General features: G+C 41.5%; 1 protein-coding gene across 1 annotated transcript; it reads right to left on the bottom strand.

Moving 5' to 3' along the window:
- Positions 1 to 11,286: 11,286 nt before the first annotated feature.
- LOC125522891 (aspartyl protease family protein 2-like) lies at positions 11,287 to 12,594 on the bottom strand. Its single transcript, XM_048687936.1, has one exon. It carries the CDS (start codon positions 12,592 to 12,594, stop codon positions 11,287 to 11,289), a length of 1,308 nt encoding a protein of 435 aa, XP_048543893.1.
- Between the last annotated feature and the right edge of the window lie 628 nt (positions 12,595 to 13,222).

Here is a 13,222-nt window from a genome sequence, read left to right as displayed (position 1 = left end):
ATTTATCGATGTAGAGGTCATGAGTGGATTGATGGAAGTTATTGAGACCTTTTATCATGATGATAATGAGAAGCAAAATAAAGTGCTTAACGTACACTTGCCAAGGTTTAAAAATAAGGATGACATGTTTGCGAAGTTGGCTGCCTCAAAAGCTATAACGAGTACAAATTTCAATCCTGGTAAGCTTGTCGTCCTACATACTTTTTGGCCTTTTGCATATTGCATTTTTGAAATTATGGGTAGATGGATTGGTGCATAATACTTTGTATTTTGTTTTCTCATGTAGGGGAGTGGTGGGCAACTTATGGACTACAAACTCCTACATTGATGCACATGGCTTTGAGGCTACTAAACTAGACCACAAGTTCATCCGGATGTGAATGGAATTGGAGTGTTTTTGAACAAGTAACTCTTAAATCTCAACTTGTAGTTATTCAAATTTGATCTTGAGTTACTTACTTTATTTATGAACAGATGTGAATGACTACTTGACTAGGATTAACTTTGCAATTTTTAGGTGGATGCCAAGAGGAGAAATAGACTAGATGTGAGTCGTAGGGACAATCTAGTTTATATCCGATTCAATGGAAGAATGATGGACAAAAGAAAGAAATGTTCCTCCTCTCGTGATGTTCTCCTTGGTGAAGATGCTTCCATGGCACAAGATTGGATATGTGAATATGCATATGTTTGAGGACGAGGTTGATCCCGACACCACCATTGATGATGAAGTGGGAGCCACCGAGGCTATAGAGCCTTGTAGGAGTGCAAGAGTGTGAGAACTCCATGAAGTAGAAGAATTTGTTGTTGATGAAGATTCAGAAAATGATATTGCTTTGGAAGAGGAGATAGAATGCAAGTCTGATAATAATGAGATGATTGAAACAAATGAGGATGAGGATGAGGACGAGGACACAACACGGCCTTAATTCTTTGGGCCTTGCTATTTAGTATTTACCTAGTAATTTATTTTGGTTTTGGCCTTGTGGGATTCTGATTGCAAGAAGCCATGAACTATGTTTATTTGTGTTTTATGGTTGAGGACCTTGTTACGTTATGCACTTATGCAAGAAGTCAACAACTATGATTATTTGTGTTTTATGGCTGTTGTGAATTGTCACTTGTCGACCTTGCTATGTCATACTATCATGCATACTTGTGGACCTTGTTATGTTATATTGTCATATCATACATACTTGATACTTGTGAACCTTGCTATGTCATACTGTCAACTGTGATACATACTTGTGGACCTTGTTATGTTATGGAAATGCAAGAACTATGATTATTTGTTATTAAGTTATTAGAAGTCTTACAGATAGAGCACATAATGATTGTTGCCATACTTGTTGAATATATCATATTTTAGAGCATTGTTGTCAACTTGTCATACACTCATAACAGTTTGCTTTTTTGAACTCACATGTGACATATGACCTCGGCTCAAAATAATTGAAAACATAAAAGTTGTTCGCCTTGCTGGTACAAATAACTTTTATGCTCATTTTTTCCTTCATATTGGGTACTTTTTCATTTGGGGCCATTTAAATTACATTTTTGCGTGGCGAAAATCTGGTCTCAACAACGGGATTCTGAGATTTATCACTAAAAAACTAACCAATTAATTCCGATTAATTGGTCGATTCAAGATTAATCCCTACTCTCTAGCTGACCGAGCAGCTACTGATTAGCGATTTCCTGAACATTGGGTATACCTGATTTTTTCATTCTGTTTTGAAAGACAAAATGGTATTATGGAGGGAAAGGATGGTGTTTAAATTGTTAGAACATTTATCTATAGTGAACATGCAACTATATGAGTGTCGTGTTAAAATTTGGAATTATTCCGGGTTCGTTTGGCATTTTCATGCATTAACTGAGTTTCTAGGCATTTAATGTTCATAATTCAAATTTGAACTACAAGCACATGCTCTAGTGCAACCAAGTTTGTTGAAAAATCACATGTATATCTTTGGGTGAATTTATAGGTCCCATGCAAGAATGGAAATGAAATTCAAACATCTAGGCATCATGGCTCGACCGAAAACATTGATGAACTTGGTTTTTAAATTCCTGTAAATCCCAAACTCGCTTGAAAATCATGAAACTTGGCATGGTGTCATTTCATGGCACCAACATGTTGTGATAGAAAAATTGGCCGAATTGGGACAAGTTTTGGTATAAGCTTCTTGAAAATTGGAGCTTCTCTCAAGAAGGCATGTGGTTTCGAGAGGAAACGTGTCACCTTTGTGTGCGAAACGACATACGTTGTCCCACGCCCCCCCCCCCCTCTTGAATTCTTTTACAGAGAAAACGTACAACTATATGAGTGTAGTGTTAAAATTTGGAATTATTCCGGGTTCGTTTGGCGCTTTTTATGCATTAATTGAGTTTCTGGGCATTTAATATGAATAATTCAAATTTGAACTACAAGCACATGCTCGAGTGCACCAAGGTTAGTTGAAAAATCACATGTCTATACTTGGGTGAATTTCTAGGTCCCATGCAAGAAATGGAAATGAAATTTAAACATATGGGCATCGTGGCTCGACCGGTAACATTGAGAAACTTGGTTTTTAAAATTCCTGTAAATTCAAAACTAGCCTGGAAATCATTAAACTTGGAATAGTGTCATTTCATGGCACCAACATGTCGTAGTTAAAAAATAGGCCGAATTGTGACAAGTTTTGGTATAAGCTTATTGCAAACCGGAGCTTCTCTCAAGAAGACTCGTGGTTCCGAGAGGGAATGTGTCACCTTTATGTGTGAAACGATATACGCTGCCCCCCCCCCCCCCCCCCCCCGATTTTTTACAGATGCAACATAGAACTATATGAGTGTCGTGTTAAAATTTGGAATTATTCTGGGTTCGTTTGGCCTTTTTTATATATTAATTGAGTTTCTGGGCATTTTATGTGCATAATTCAAACTTGAACTACAAGCACATGCTTCAGTGCACCAAAGTTGGTTGAAAAATCACATGTGTGTCCTTGGGTGAATTTCTAGGTCCCATGCAAAAAATGGAAATGAAATTCAAATATCTAGGCGTCGTGGCTTGACCGAAAATATTGAGAAACTTGCTTTTTTAATTTCTGTAAATCCAAAACACACATGAAAATCATGAAACTTGGCATGGTGTCATGACATGGCACCAACATGTGGTGATAAATTTTTTGGCCGAATTGGGACAAGCTTTGGTATAAGCTTCTGGTAAACCGGAGCTTCTCTCAAGAAGGCTCGTGGTTCCGAGGGGTAATTTGTCACCTCCGTGTGCGAAACGACATACACTGCCTTTCTCCTGCCTTGATTTTTTTACATAAGCAGCTTAGACCAATAGGATTTTCGTGCTAAATTTTAGAATTATTCTGGGTTCGTTTGGCCTTTTTTATACATCAATCGTATTTCCAGGCATTTAACGCACACAATTCAAATTTGAACTACAAGCAAATGCTCCAGTGTGCCAAAGTTAGTTGAAAAATCATTTATGTGTATTTGGGCAAATTTCTAGGTCCCATGCAAGAAATGGAATTGGAATTCAAACATCTGGGGGTCTTGACTTGGCCGGAAACATCAAGAAATTGGTTTTAAAATTATCATAAATCCAAAACTCACCTGTAAATCATGAAACTTGGCATGGTGTCATGTCATGGCACCAACATGTTGTGGTAAATTTTTTGTCTGCTTTGCGAAGGCGCACACGTTAACAATCAAAAAAGTCATTTTGGAACAATTGTTGTCACATACAATCGGAAACACAAATATTATTGAAACCGTGGGCATTCTACTTACCATTTATGTGCCGCCACGCGTTCCCTTTTTTATTGGCTAGGAGGTGTCGTGCAGTGTAGCTATTTGAGTACGGGAGGCGTGCGATCAGACCCCTGCGCGTACTCATCAGGAGGAGAGCCCTTTGACCTCTATCCACCGCCCACCTCTCTCCCAATGTCTCCATTAATGGCGCTCGACCCCCTATTTAATGGTGTGGCTATATCTCACTCGACTGAGATTTAAGAGAGAAAAGAGAAAATCTGAAGAAGAAAAAATTGCACGGATCTTGATGTAAGATCCGACGGACCTATACAGCATCGACTGCGACTTATAGCAAGACTGGTGAATAAAAGGACGATGACAGTGGATAATAATTGTCTTACATATTTAGGAAGATAATTAAAAAAAGACACATGCGGCAACGCCCGAAATACACAAGGGCAAAAGAAGAAAGAAGACACAGACAACAATCTGGCTCATTGATCTCTACTTTCTTGATGCGTTGTTGCAGGCCACGGAGACTAGTAGTTATCGCGGCGAGCGGCGGTGAGCTCTTTCGTGTTCTCAAGACGTTACTTCAGAGCATCCACGGATTCCTTCACCAGCCTTTGGCGCTCGATGCGGAACATGGCGTTCTCGTCCATAAGTTTCTTGACGATGACGCCGGTCCTCTTTAACAAGGCAGTGGTCTCCTTGTGCTGCTTCGTCGTTTCAGCGATCTTCGCCCTCAGCAGGTCGCGCTCGATGCGGAGCTTCGCCTTGTCCTCCCCTAGTCCCCGGATGACGTTGGTAGCATTTTCGAACGAGGCATTCATCTCGTCATGCAGTTTCATCCAGTCAGAGATCTGACCCATCAGGTCATTGAGCATAGCGCGCATGCGCATGTGAGAGTCCTCGTCTACCCATGAGACATTTTCCCAGGCCGCCGCGGCGCGGGAGGACATCTCTGCTGTATTCGCGGCGCGGCGGGACATCTCTGTTGCTTCCGCGGTGCGGCCAGATCAGCCTACTACATCGACGGCATGGCGGGACCTCTGTGCTGCTTCGGCGGCACGGCGGGACATCTATGCTGCTACGATCGTGCGGCGGGACATGGCGGCTGATTTCATAGCGAGGCGGGACATCTCTTGTGCTTCCGCTTCCATGCTCGCCTCTTCCTGGTAGTAATCTCTCGACCCAGAACTCATGCGGGCCATGGCAGATGCAAGGGAACGACGATGAAAGACTTTTTGTTTTTGTGGATGAGTAGTTGAGAGGAGGAATGTACAGTCATCTTGAAGTAAGTAGTATTTATAACCGAGTACTAATACGCTGCTAAGTGGAAAACCGTTTAGATTTTGATCGGCGTGAACAGTAATTGTGAATGTGGAGGGAAGCAAGTTCAAAATTTATTGCCGTTCATATTTCGACGTGCGGTACGATTACCGGAAGGCGTAAAGTGGGCACGCGTTCTCGGCCGCGTACGTGGCATTTGCACCATACGGTGCACCATAATAGGCGATGTCAGCACACGTCTTATTCCATCAACCGTGCGTGCTTGTTTTTACCATCGCACATGCTTCTTTTAGTTAGAATGAGACATGTCTAGCGCACACACGTTGATATGTCTAACTGTTTATGTTTGTTGTGGCTAATCAAAAACAGTTTATCCGTGTGAAGTGTATGTTGTATATCGCACACACCTTGATCTGACTGACCGTTTCTTTTGTGTTGCCTAATCAGTAACAGTTCATCCGAGTGAACTGTATGCCATATATCGCACACACCTTCATATGGTTGCCCATTCTTATTGTTTCGCCTCATCACAAACAGTTTATCCGAGTGAACTGTATTCCGTATATCGCACACGCATTCATCTGGCTGCCCGTTTCTGTTGTTCTGCCTCATCGCAAACAGTTCACTGAACTCAACCGTATGCCTTCGCACACGCAACTAAAATCTGAACCGTGTTTGATGTATCCGACTTCGCAAACATTTTGCATCTTTTTGACAGTTTTTTTACATCAGCGTTTGCGATTAATGCATCGCACACAGTTTCGTCTAAGAGTCTCTGATTGTAGTGTCGCGTTAGCAGCATTCTGCAGTAATGACAGGGCCATCATCTCCGCGATATCTACAGCGGGATAGAGGAGAAACGAACGAGAAAATTCGCCCCGCCGCCACCTTCCTAGGGCAAGCGCGGCTTTGCCAGCGCCCCCTCCGGTGACGGCGCAGCGATGGAGGACGGGGATAGGAGGTCTGGCGGCGCGGCTAGGGTTACCACGGTGCCACCAAAGGAGGGCGACGCGGGGGCGGGGGCGGAGGAATAGACACCGCTTGGTTCATATGAACCACCAGATGTATTCCAAAACACTAGATCATCGTGGTGGGGCGAGTGATGAATCAAATAGGATGTCCTGGTATACTCTATGCGCTGGGGCCATATGATTGGCTCACGGGCCTCCGCAAGGTAGAGAAGTTGTGTAAAATTATTTTAGCCTACTTATGAAGGTATTATTTTGTTTGTAGAGATCGATCTATTTTGTTTGTATGTGCACTCTCAATATAGTTTATTTTTCCTTTTATTTCACGAACAGACAATTAACCATGTCAAATTGGGTTTTTCGCTAAAAAAACAGGAGATCAATCATGCTCGCCGGTGTCGTCATTGCAGTTCTCGCAGGCGGAGTAGACTCTGGCGGCGAGTTCGTAACTTTTGTGAAATTATTTTTCAAACATTTCACCTTTTTCAGAAAAAATAGAAATCACTAGATGTACTCGAAAACACTAGGTTGTGGTGGTAGGGCGAGTGATGATATACCAATGCCGAAGTAACAAGATGAATGAATCGAATACGGTGTCCAGGAATGATACTCTATGCGATGGCGCCATATGATTGGCTCACGGTACTCCGCAGGGCAGCGGAGTTGTTTAAAATGAGTTTCAGCCTACTTGCAAAGACATTACTTTACAAGTTCCGCTTCGGCACACCCCCTCACAAAACATACAAAGAGCAGTATTGACCTTTCACAGCCGTATTCACTTTCATACGTATAATGGGTCATCACGGTACGAGGCTCTAATTAGCCTCACTGGCGAGCGGCTGGGCCGGCCCAAGTCACGTCCAGTATTTATGTAGAAAACAATACAAAATACTGCAAAGAAAGTTTCTACCAGGACTCGATCTAGGGTCCTCACACTCTTTGTACCTGCTGCTTACCACTTGACCAACCGACTACTTGTTAATTTCTATAGCGCGGACTGTATAAGAACAAACAACGACGTTTATATATAAAAACATTTCTGGAAAAACTGAAACTATTCTAATGTGAAAATTTGGGAAATGCGAAATATTTTGGGAAAAGGTAAATTATTCATGAAACTCCAAACATTTGTTGAAATTCCAAAACATTTTTCGAGAAAGTGAAAACAAATCAGGAATCCTGTTTTTTTTAATAAGTGTGAACAAATTTTGCAATCCTGACAGTTTATAAAAATGCAAAAAATATCAAAATTACAAACATTATTTGAAAAACACGAAAAAGTTGAAAACATGATTTTTTTTACGAAAAATAAACATTTCTTGAAACTCCAGTCAGAATTTGGAAAGGTAAAAACAATAGATCTGTGAAGAATTTTTGAAAGGAGGAACATTTTTGGAAATTATTACTATTATTAATTTGTGAAAAAGAAATGAAAATAAGAACTTTTTTAACTTACTTTTTGAAAAGTGTGAACATTTTTTACATTCCTGAACCTTTTTTATATTATGTACAAAATTTGAAAACATTAACATTTTCTAAAATTTGAAAAAAATATGACATGAACAATTTTTAATATGTCGAAACATTTTACCAAAACGTGAACAATTTCCAAAAATGCAAACGGTTTTAGAAGTTCCCAACATGCACCTGGCGGAGCAATAGTTGAGCCAAGGCCTAAACATTTTTTTCTGATTATTTGTTTGTCTTTTCTTTTTCATTGGTTATTTTTTCTCCTTTTTGAACTTTATTATTCTTTTTGAAATCAGTTACAAAAATTTAAAATACCAAAATAACAGTTTTAGACAAATGTTTTAAATTCTTCCCATGACATAATTATTAAATCCTTTAAAAAATCTTTTTTATTTTTTATTTTATCCATGTGTATTTATTACTTATTTTAAAAACTTAAAATAATAGTTTTAAGGACCTGCTTCAATTATGATTTTATATATTTTTTCCTTCAAACCTATGATGATTGTCTACCATGGGCATACCCATCAGCTGGCAAAAGTTGTGATCATTTTATGCTTGTCTAAAAATAGACCATGTTCAACACAGGGTATTCGAGTAGGCTAGAAGGGCGTCTTTTTTTTCATCTGTCGAATGACCCCAATTTTTTCCATGAGTTTATATGACAAATTTAAGGCATCATGCCATGTTGTTTGAGTTTTCAATAAATCCTGCATTTTCTAGAGTCTCTCGGTGAAAAATGGCTGATAAATGGCCGGATGTGACGCAACTTACGTACGACGTCAAAAACCGTTTAAACTTCAAATGGGTGCCTACCATGAGCTTATATGATCAATTAAGGCACCATGCCAAGTTGTTCGAGTTTTCAACAATTCTTGCATTTTCTAGAGTTTTCTTGATGAAAATGGCTGATAAATGGTCAACAGTGACACAACTTGCATACAATGTTGAAAAATGTTCAAACCTGACATGGATGTCTACCATGGGCATGCACGTCAGATGGAAAAAGTTGGGTTCATTTCATTTATGTCCAAAAATAGACCATCATTAGCGTAGGGTTCCAGGGTGTTCGGGTGCCAGTAGGATCCGTATGAGAGCATGTTTTTGTGGGCATCCTCAAATGACCTCGAAACTTTTCCCACTAGCTCATGTGACCAATTAAAAGCACCATTCCAAGTTGTTCAACCTTTCGACAATTCTTGCATTTTCTGTAGTTTTCTCGATGAAAAAATAGTTGATAAATGACCGGACGTGCCGCAACATGCATATATTGTCAAACGTCGTTTAAACCTGGCATGGATGCCTAACATGGGCGTGCCCGTCTGCTGGCAAAAATTGGGGTCATTTCAAGAATGTCCAAAAATAGGCCATGTTCAACGGAGGGTGTACAGGTAAGCTAGACGGCTCTGTTTGGGAGCATGTTGTTTCTCTATATCCTTGAAATGCCCCGATTTGTTTTTCATGTGCTTGTATGATCAATTCAAGGCACCATGCCAAGTTGATTTCGTTTTCGACAAATTTTGCACTTTCTGGAATTTTCTTGGTTAAAAAAGACCGATAAATTGCCGGACATGTCACAACTTGCATACAGTGTTGAAAGTCGTTTAAAACAGGCAAGGATGCCTACCATGGGCATGCACACCTACTTCCAAAAGTTATGATCATTTCAAGGATGTCTTAAAATAGACCATGTTCAATAGAGGGTGTTCAGATAGGTCTGAAGGGTCCGTTTGAAAGCATGTTGTTCTTTGACATCCGTCAAATGGCCTCAAATTTTTTTCCGCCAGCTTCTATGACCAATTCGAGACATCATGCCAAGTTGTTCAGATTTTTGACAACTTTGCATTTTCTGGAGCTTTCTCGATGAAAAAGGATCGCTAAACGGCCGGACGTATCGCAACGTGCAAACAATGTCGCAAGTCGTTCAAACTGGCATTGATACATCATATGTCCGTGCAGCTGCAAGAAGTTAGGGTCATTTATCCATAGACCAAAAAACCACCAGTTTAGAGGAGTGGGCCACACTAGCCACACGAATGCATTCATGAGCATATAGTTTTTTCTAATTTTAATGCTTATATTATTTGCAATTTCTGTCACTATAAATCAACATGAATATTTTTTATGTGCTAGACATTTTTTGAAAATTGTCAAAAAATGGGTGCTTCTGTTATTTATGATATTTGGCATTATCAATCAACATGAACTTTTTGGAAATGCAACCATTTTCAAATTTATGAAAAGTTCACGCATTTGAAAAAAGAGGAAAAATAATAATAAAAAAGAAGCAAAAAACCAGAATATAACAGAAAAAAAAATCTGTTTTAAAAACACTAAAAAATCGGCGTGAAAATTCAAAAGGCTACATTTGCCACATAAGAGGCCAAAAAGAAAGCCCTCATGTTCAGAAAGTTGTTCAAATTTTTGGTTCTTTAAAATTTGCATGCTTCATATCTCTCTTAAAAATTGTTAAAAATGTTGTTTGCAAAAAAATGTTCTTAACATTTTGAACTAAGATATCTCTTTAAAAAATTTGAATGTTCATGCTTTTAAAAAATGCTGTTCAAAATTTTCGAAAAATGTTAATGCTTTTTTAAAAAGTGTATTTTTCAAAATGTATTTAAGTTGTTCAATTTTTTAAAAATTTAAATTTTTTAATTTTTTTTAATTTTTTGTATTTTTTAAGAATTTCGTAGAAATGTTAATTTTTTTGAAAAGGTGTCTGAATTCTACGTTGGTGTTACCTCTGTACGGGATTTTTAGGCTGGAAAGCCACCGGTGGAAGTCAATTTTTGTAAGGCAGGTTGCTATTCCCTAGGCCTGAATTAACAGGCAATTTTTTAGTCATTGCAAATTGTTAAGCGAAAGTTGCGCTACGATTGGGCCATGGGCCATGCAGCCCATATATATGCGCATGGTAAAAAAAAAGCAACATGCGAGAGCATTGGGAGATGCGAGGCAATTTGGCAACTAATTTATGATATTTACTTCCTCCTTTCCGTTTTATAGGGCTTATCTCAAAATTTTAGTTTTTCCATTTTATAAGGCTCAATTTGGTTGTTTTCCATCACATGTTCTGATTCCAAAGTGCATTAAATTATTGCATGCAAGTATTAAGAGAAAATTAATGCATTGGTAAACATAGTTTTTTGAGGAAAACAAGGGCATTAATTTGGTGTTTTTGCAAACTATAAAAAGTATTCCACCACTCATCATCTACCTTGGTTAGTGAGATTTTTAAATTAAGCCTTGTAAACCGGAGAGGAAGTAATATCCTTCAATCCTGCTCTCTAATTGGGCAGATTCAATACCAAAAACTGCCCCCGATGTGCCTTGGTCTTGGCAATCCTGTCTACCCAATAAATCCGGACGGAGTAATTCTTAAATCCGTACGCTTTTTACTTTTCACAAACACTGTACAGCGCAAGTGGTATGCCTCTTAACCACACGAGCAAGAGGACCCTGGTTCGATTCCTATTTGTTTTATGAACTTTTACATCCCGTGAACACCACACCCCCAGCCGTCATCAATGGGCCGGCCCAATAGGCGTACGGCGTATACATATCAGCGGGCGGGCGACGTATTCTAGAAAAAAGGCCATTCTACCCTTTCTAATGAAGGTGTATGGATAAGTTTCATCCATTGATGTGTTTAGGGGGTTGTACCAAAGCGCAAGTGTTATTTTCGTGAGTACATATTTGATCTATTTTGTTTGTGCACTCTCATTATAGTTTATTTTTTCATTTATTTCAAAAACAAACAGTTGACCACGTCAAATCGGGTCGTTCGCTAAAAAACAGAATATCAATCATGCTCGCTGGTGTCGTCATTGCAGTTCTCGGGGGCGAAGTAGACCCTGCTGGCGGCGAGGTCGTACACGAAGCGCGTGCGCCGTTGCTGCAATGCCCCGATGATGGTGATGTCCGGGCTCGGTGACACGGCGAGGCAAATGTCTTGCTCGCGCACTACAAACAACTGAATCGGTGTGAGCACGAGGTCCTGCTCAAAGTGCAGTGTCACCGTGGGCAACTGCGAGAAGTGGGAGTGCGCCGCGCGGAAGCAGAGGCCGGAGCTGGTGTGGTGCACCGGCAAACCGAGCCTCCTGCCGTGCTCCGCCAGGGTCTGCTCCAGGACATTGTATGCAGCCTGGATTATCACACTCCGAGACGTCCCGACGTCGATCACGGTCCCGCTGTGCCACTTGCCATCGGCGGTCTGTCGGCGCCTGAACACCTCCGCCAGGTTGCCGCCCAGCTGCGTCCCGGCAACGCTGATGCCGCTGAGGCTGACAAAGTAGGAGCTATGCTCGGGGTAGAGGATCCTGGTGCTCTTCATGCGCCTCGTGTCCACCGGGATGTCATTGCCGAACCGGAGGAAGCCGTGCCGGTTCGCCGACCCGGGCACGAAGAGGCAGTAGGAGAAGCGATGTAAGCCGTGCCGTTGGAGTAACACCGGGACGAGCGACGGATACGTCTTGCCCAGGCCGAGGACGCCGGCGAGCACTCCGTGGCTGACGAAACCTGTGCTGCTGTGCGCGCAGCCAATGATGACGGTGGGAAAGACCACCGGCGCAGATCCCGTGAAGGATAGGGTCTCGTCACCGAGCACGCCGCTTGCATGTGCGCCACCAGGGCGGATGGGGGTGACATGGAACTTGCACACGTCGTGCCCCGGGGGTGAACAAAGGCGGCTTGTGGGTGCGAGGTGGCGGAATGACGGCGACATTCGCGGGTGGAAGAGCGGCGGATCCTGCTGAAATGGGCATTGGATCGGCACGCACTGCATCCATGTCAGGCTGCTTGTCATCTCCATCGTGAGGGTGTACGTGCGGCGGCCATGGCCCATCCCAACAGTGGTGACAACGTTGTACCTCCCTGGGAGAAAGCGTACATGCGGTCGAAGCGCGGTAGTGTCGTGCCCAACTAGCTCCTTCAGGTGAAGGAAGCCGTCGTCGTCGACATGGATGGTATTGTTCCAGCTGGGGCTGGGAACCAAGCGCAGGCTGAATCCGCCGCTGAGGCCTGGTGTGGCATCGTCAATAGTGGCGGTGGTGGGGTGGAGGAGCGCCGCAAGCACCAGAGGGAGGAGGAGAGCGTGAGCGGTGAGCTCCATGGATGTATATATTGTAGAAATGCAAACACACCGACTGGCTAATTAACTTGTGTTGGTCTGTGCATGCAACAATGAGTACAAGTAGTACCCTTTTAGACTGCTAACAGTGGGGAGTAACATAGAGTAGTAACTTGTCGATGTTACTAGTCTATGTTACTACCTCCATAGTGGGTAGTAACATATGAGTGATATCATGAAAGAGTTTATTTATTAGGCTATAGACTCATTATGCCTTGAAATGTGTGATGTTACAGTAACTAGCTAAGTTACCACAAACCTCTCTCTCCTCATTAATTAGCTGCCACATAAGCAATCTTGTATTGAAATATGTGATGTTACTACTTAAGTTACTTCCATTGTGACTAGTCTTATAGATGATGAATTGAACTATTGGAGGAGAGTTTGGCAGCATTTATTATGAACCAAAAATCTTCCGTTGGGATTTACATATCCCTTGCACACTTCCATGTAGAGGAGGGTTTGGCTACATTTAGGCTGGAATTGTAATGGGGAGTATCATATATTAGTATCATGCATATGATACTAGTGTATGATACTACCTCCCTAATGCATAGTATCATATATTAGTATCATGTAGCACTCTATTTATTGCCATGCATGACACAAA

This window comes from Triticum urartu, chromosome 7 (genome assembly GCF_003073215.2).
Source record: "Triticum urartu cultivar G1812 chromosome 7, Tu2.1, whole genome shotgun sequence".
Lineage (NCBI taxonomy): Eukaryota > Viridiplantae > Streptophyta > Magnoliopsida > Poales > Poaceae > Triticum > Triticum urartu.
This window is presented reverse-complemented; position numbering and strand designations above follow the sequence as displayed.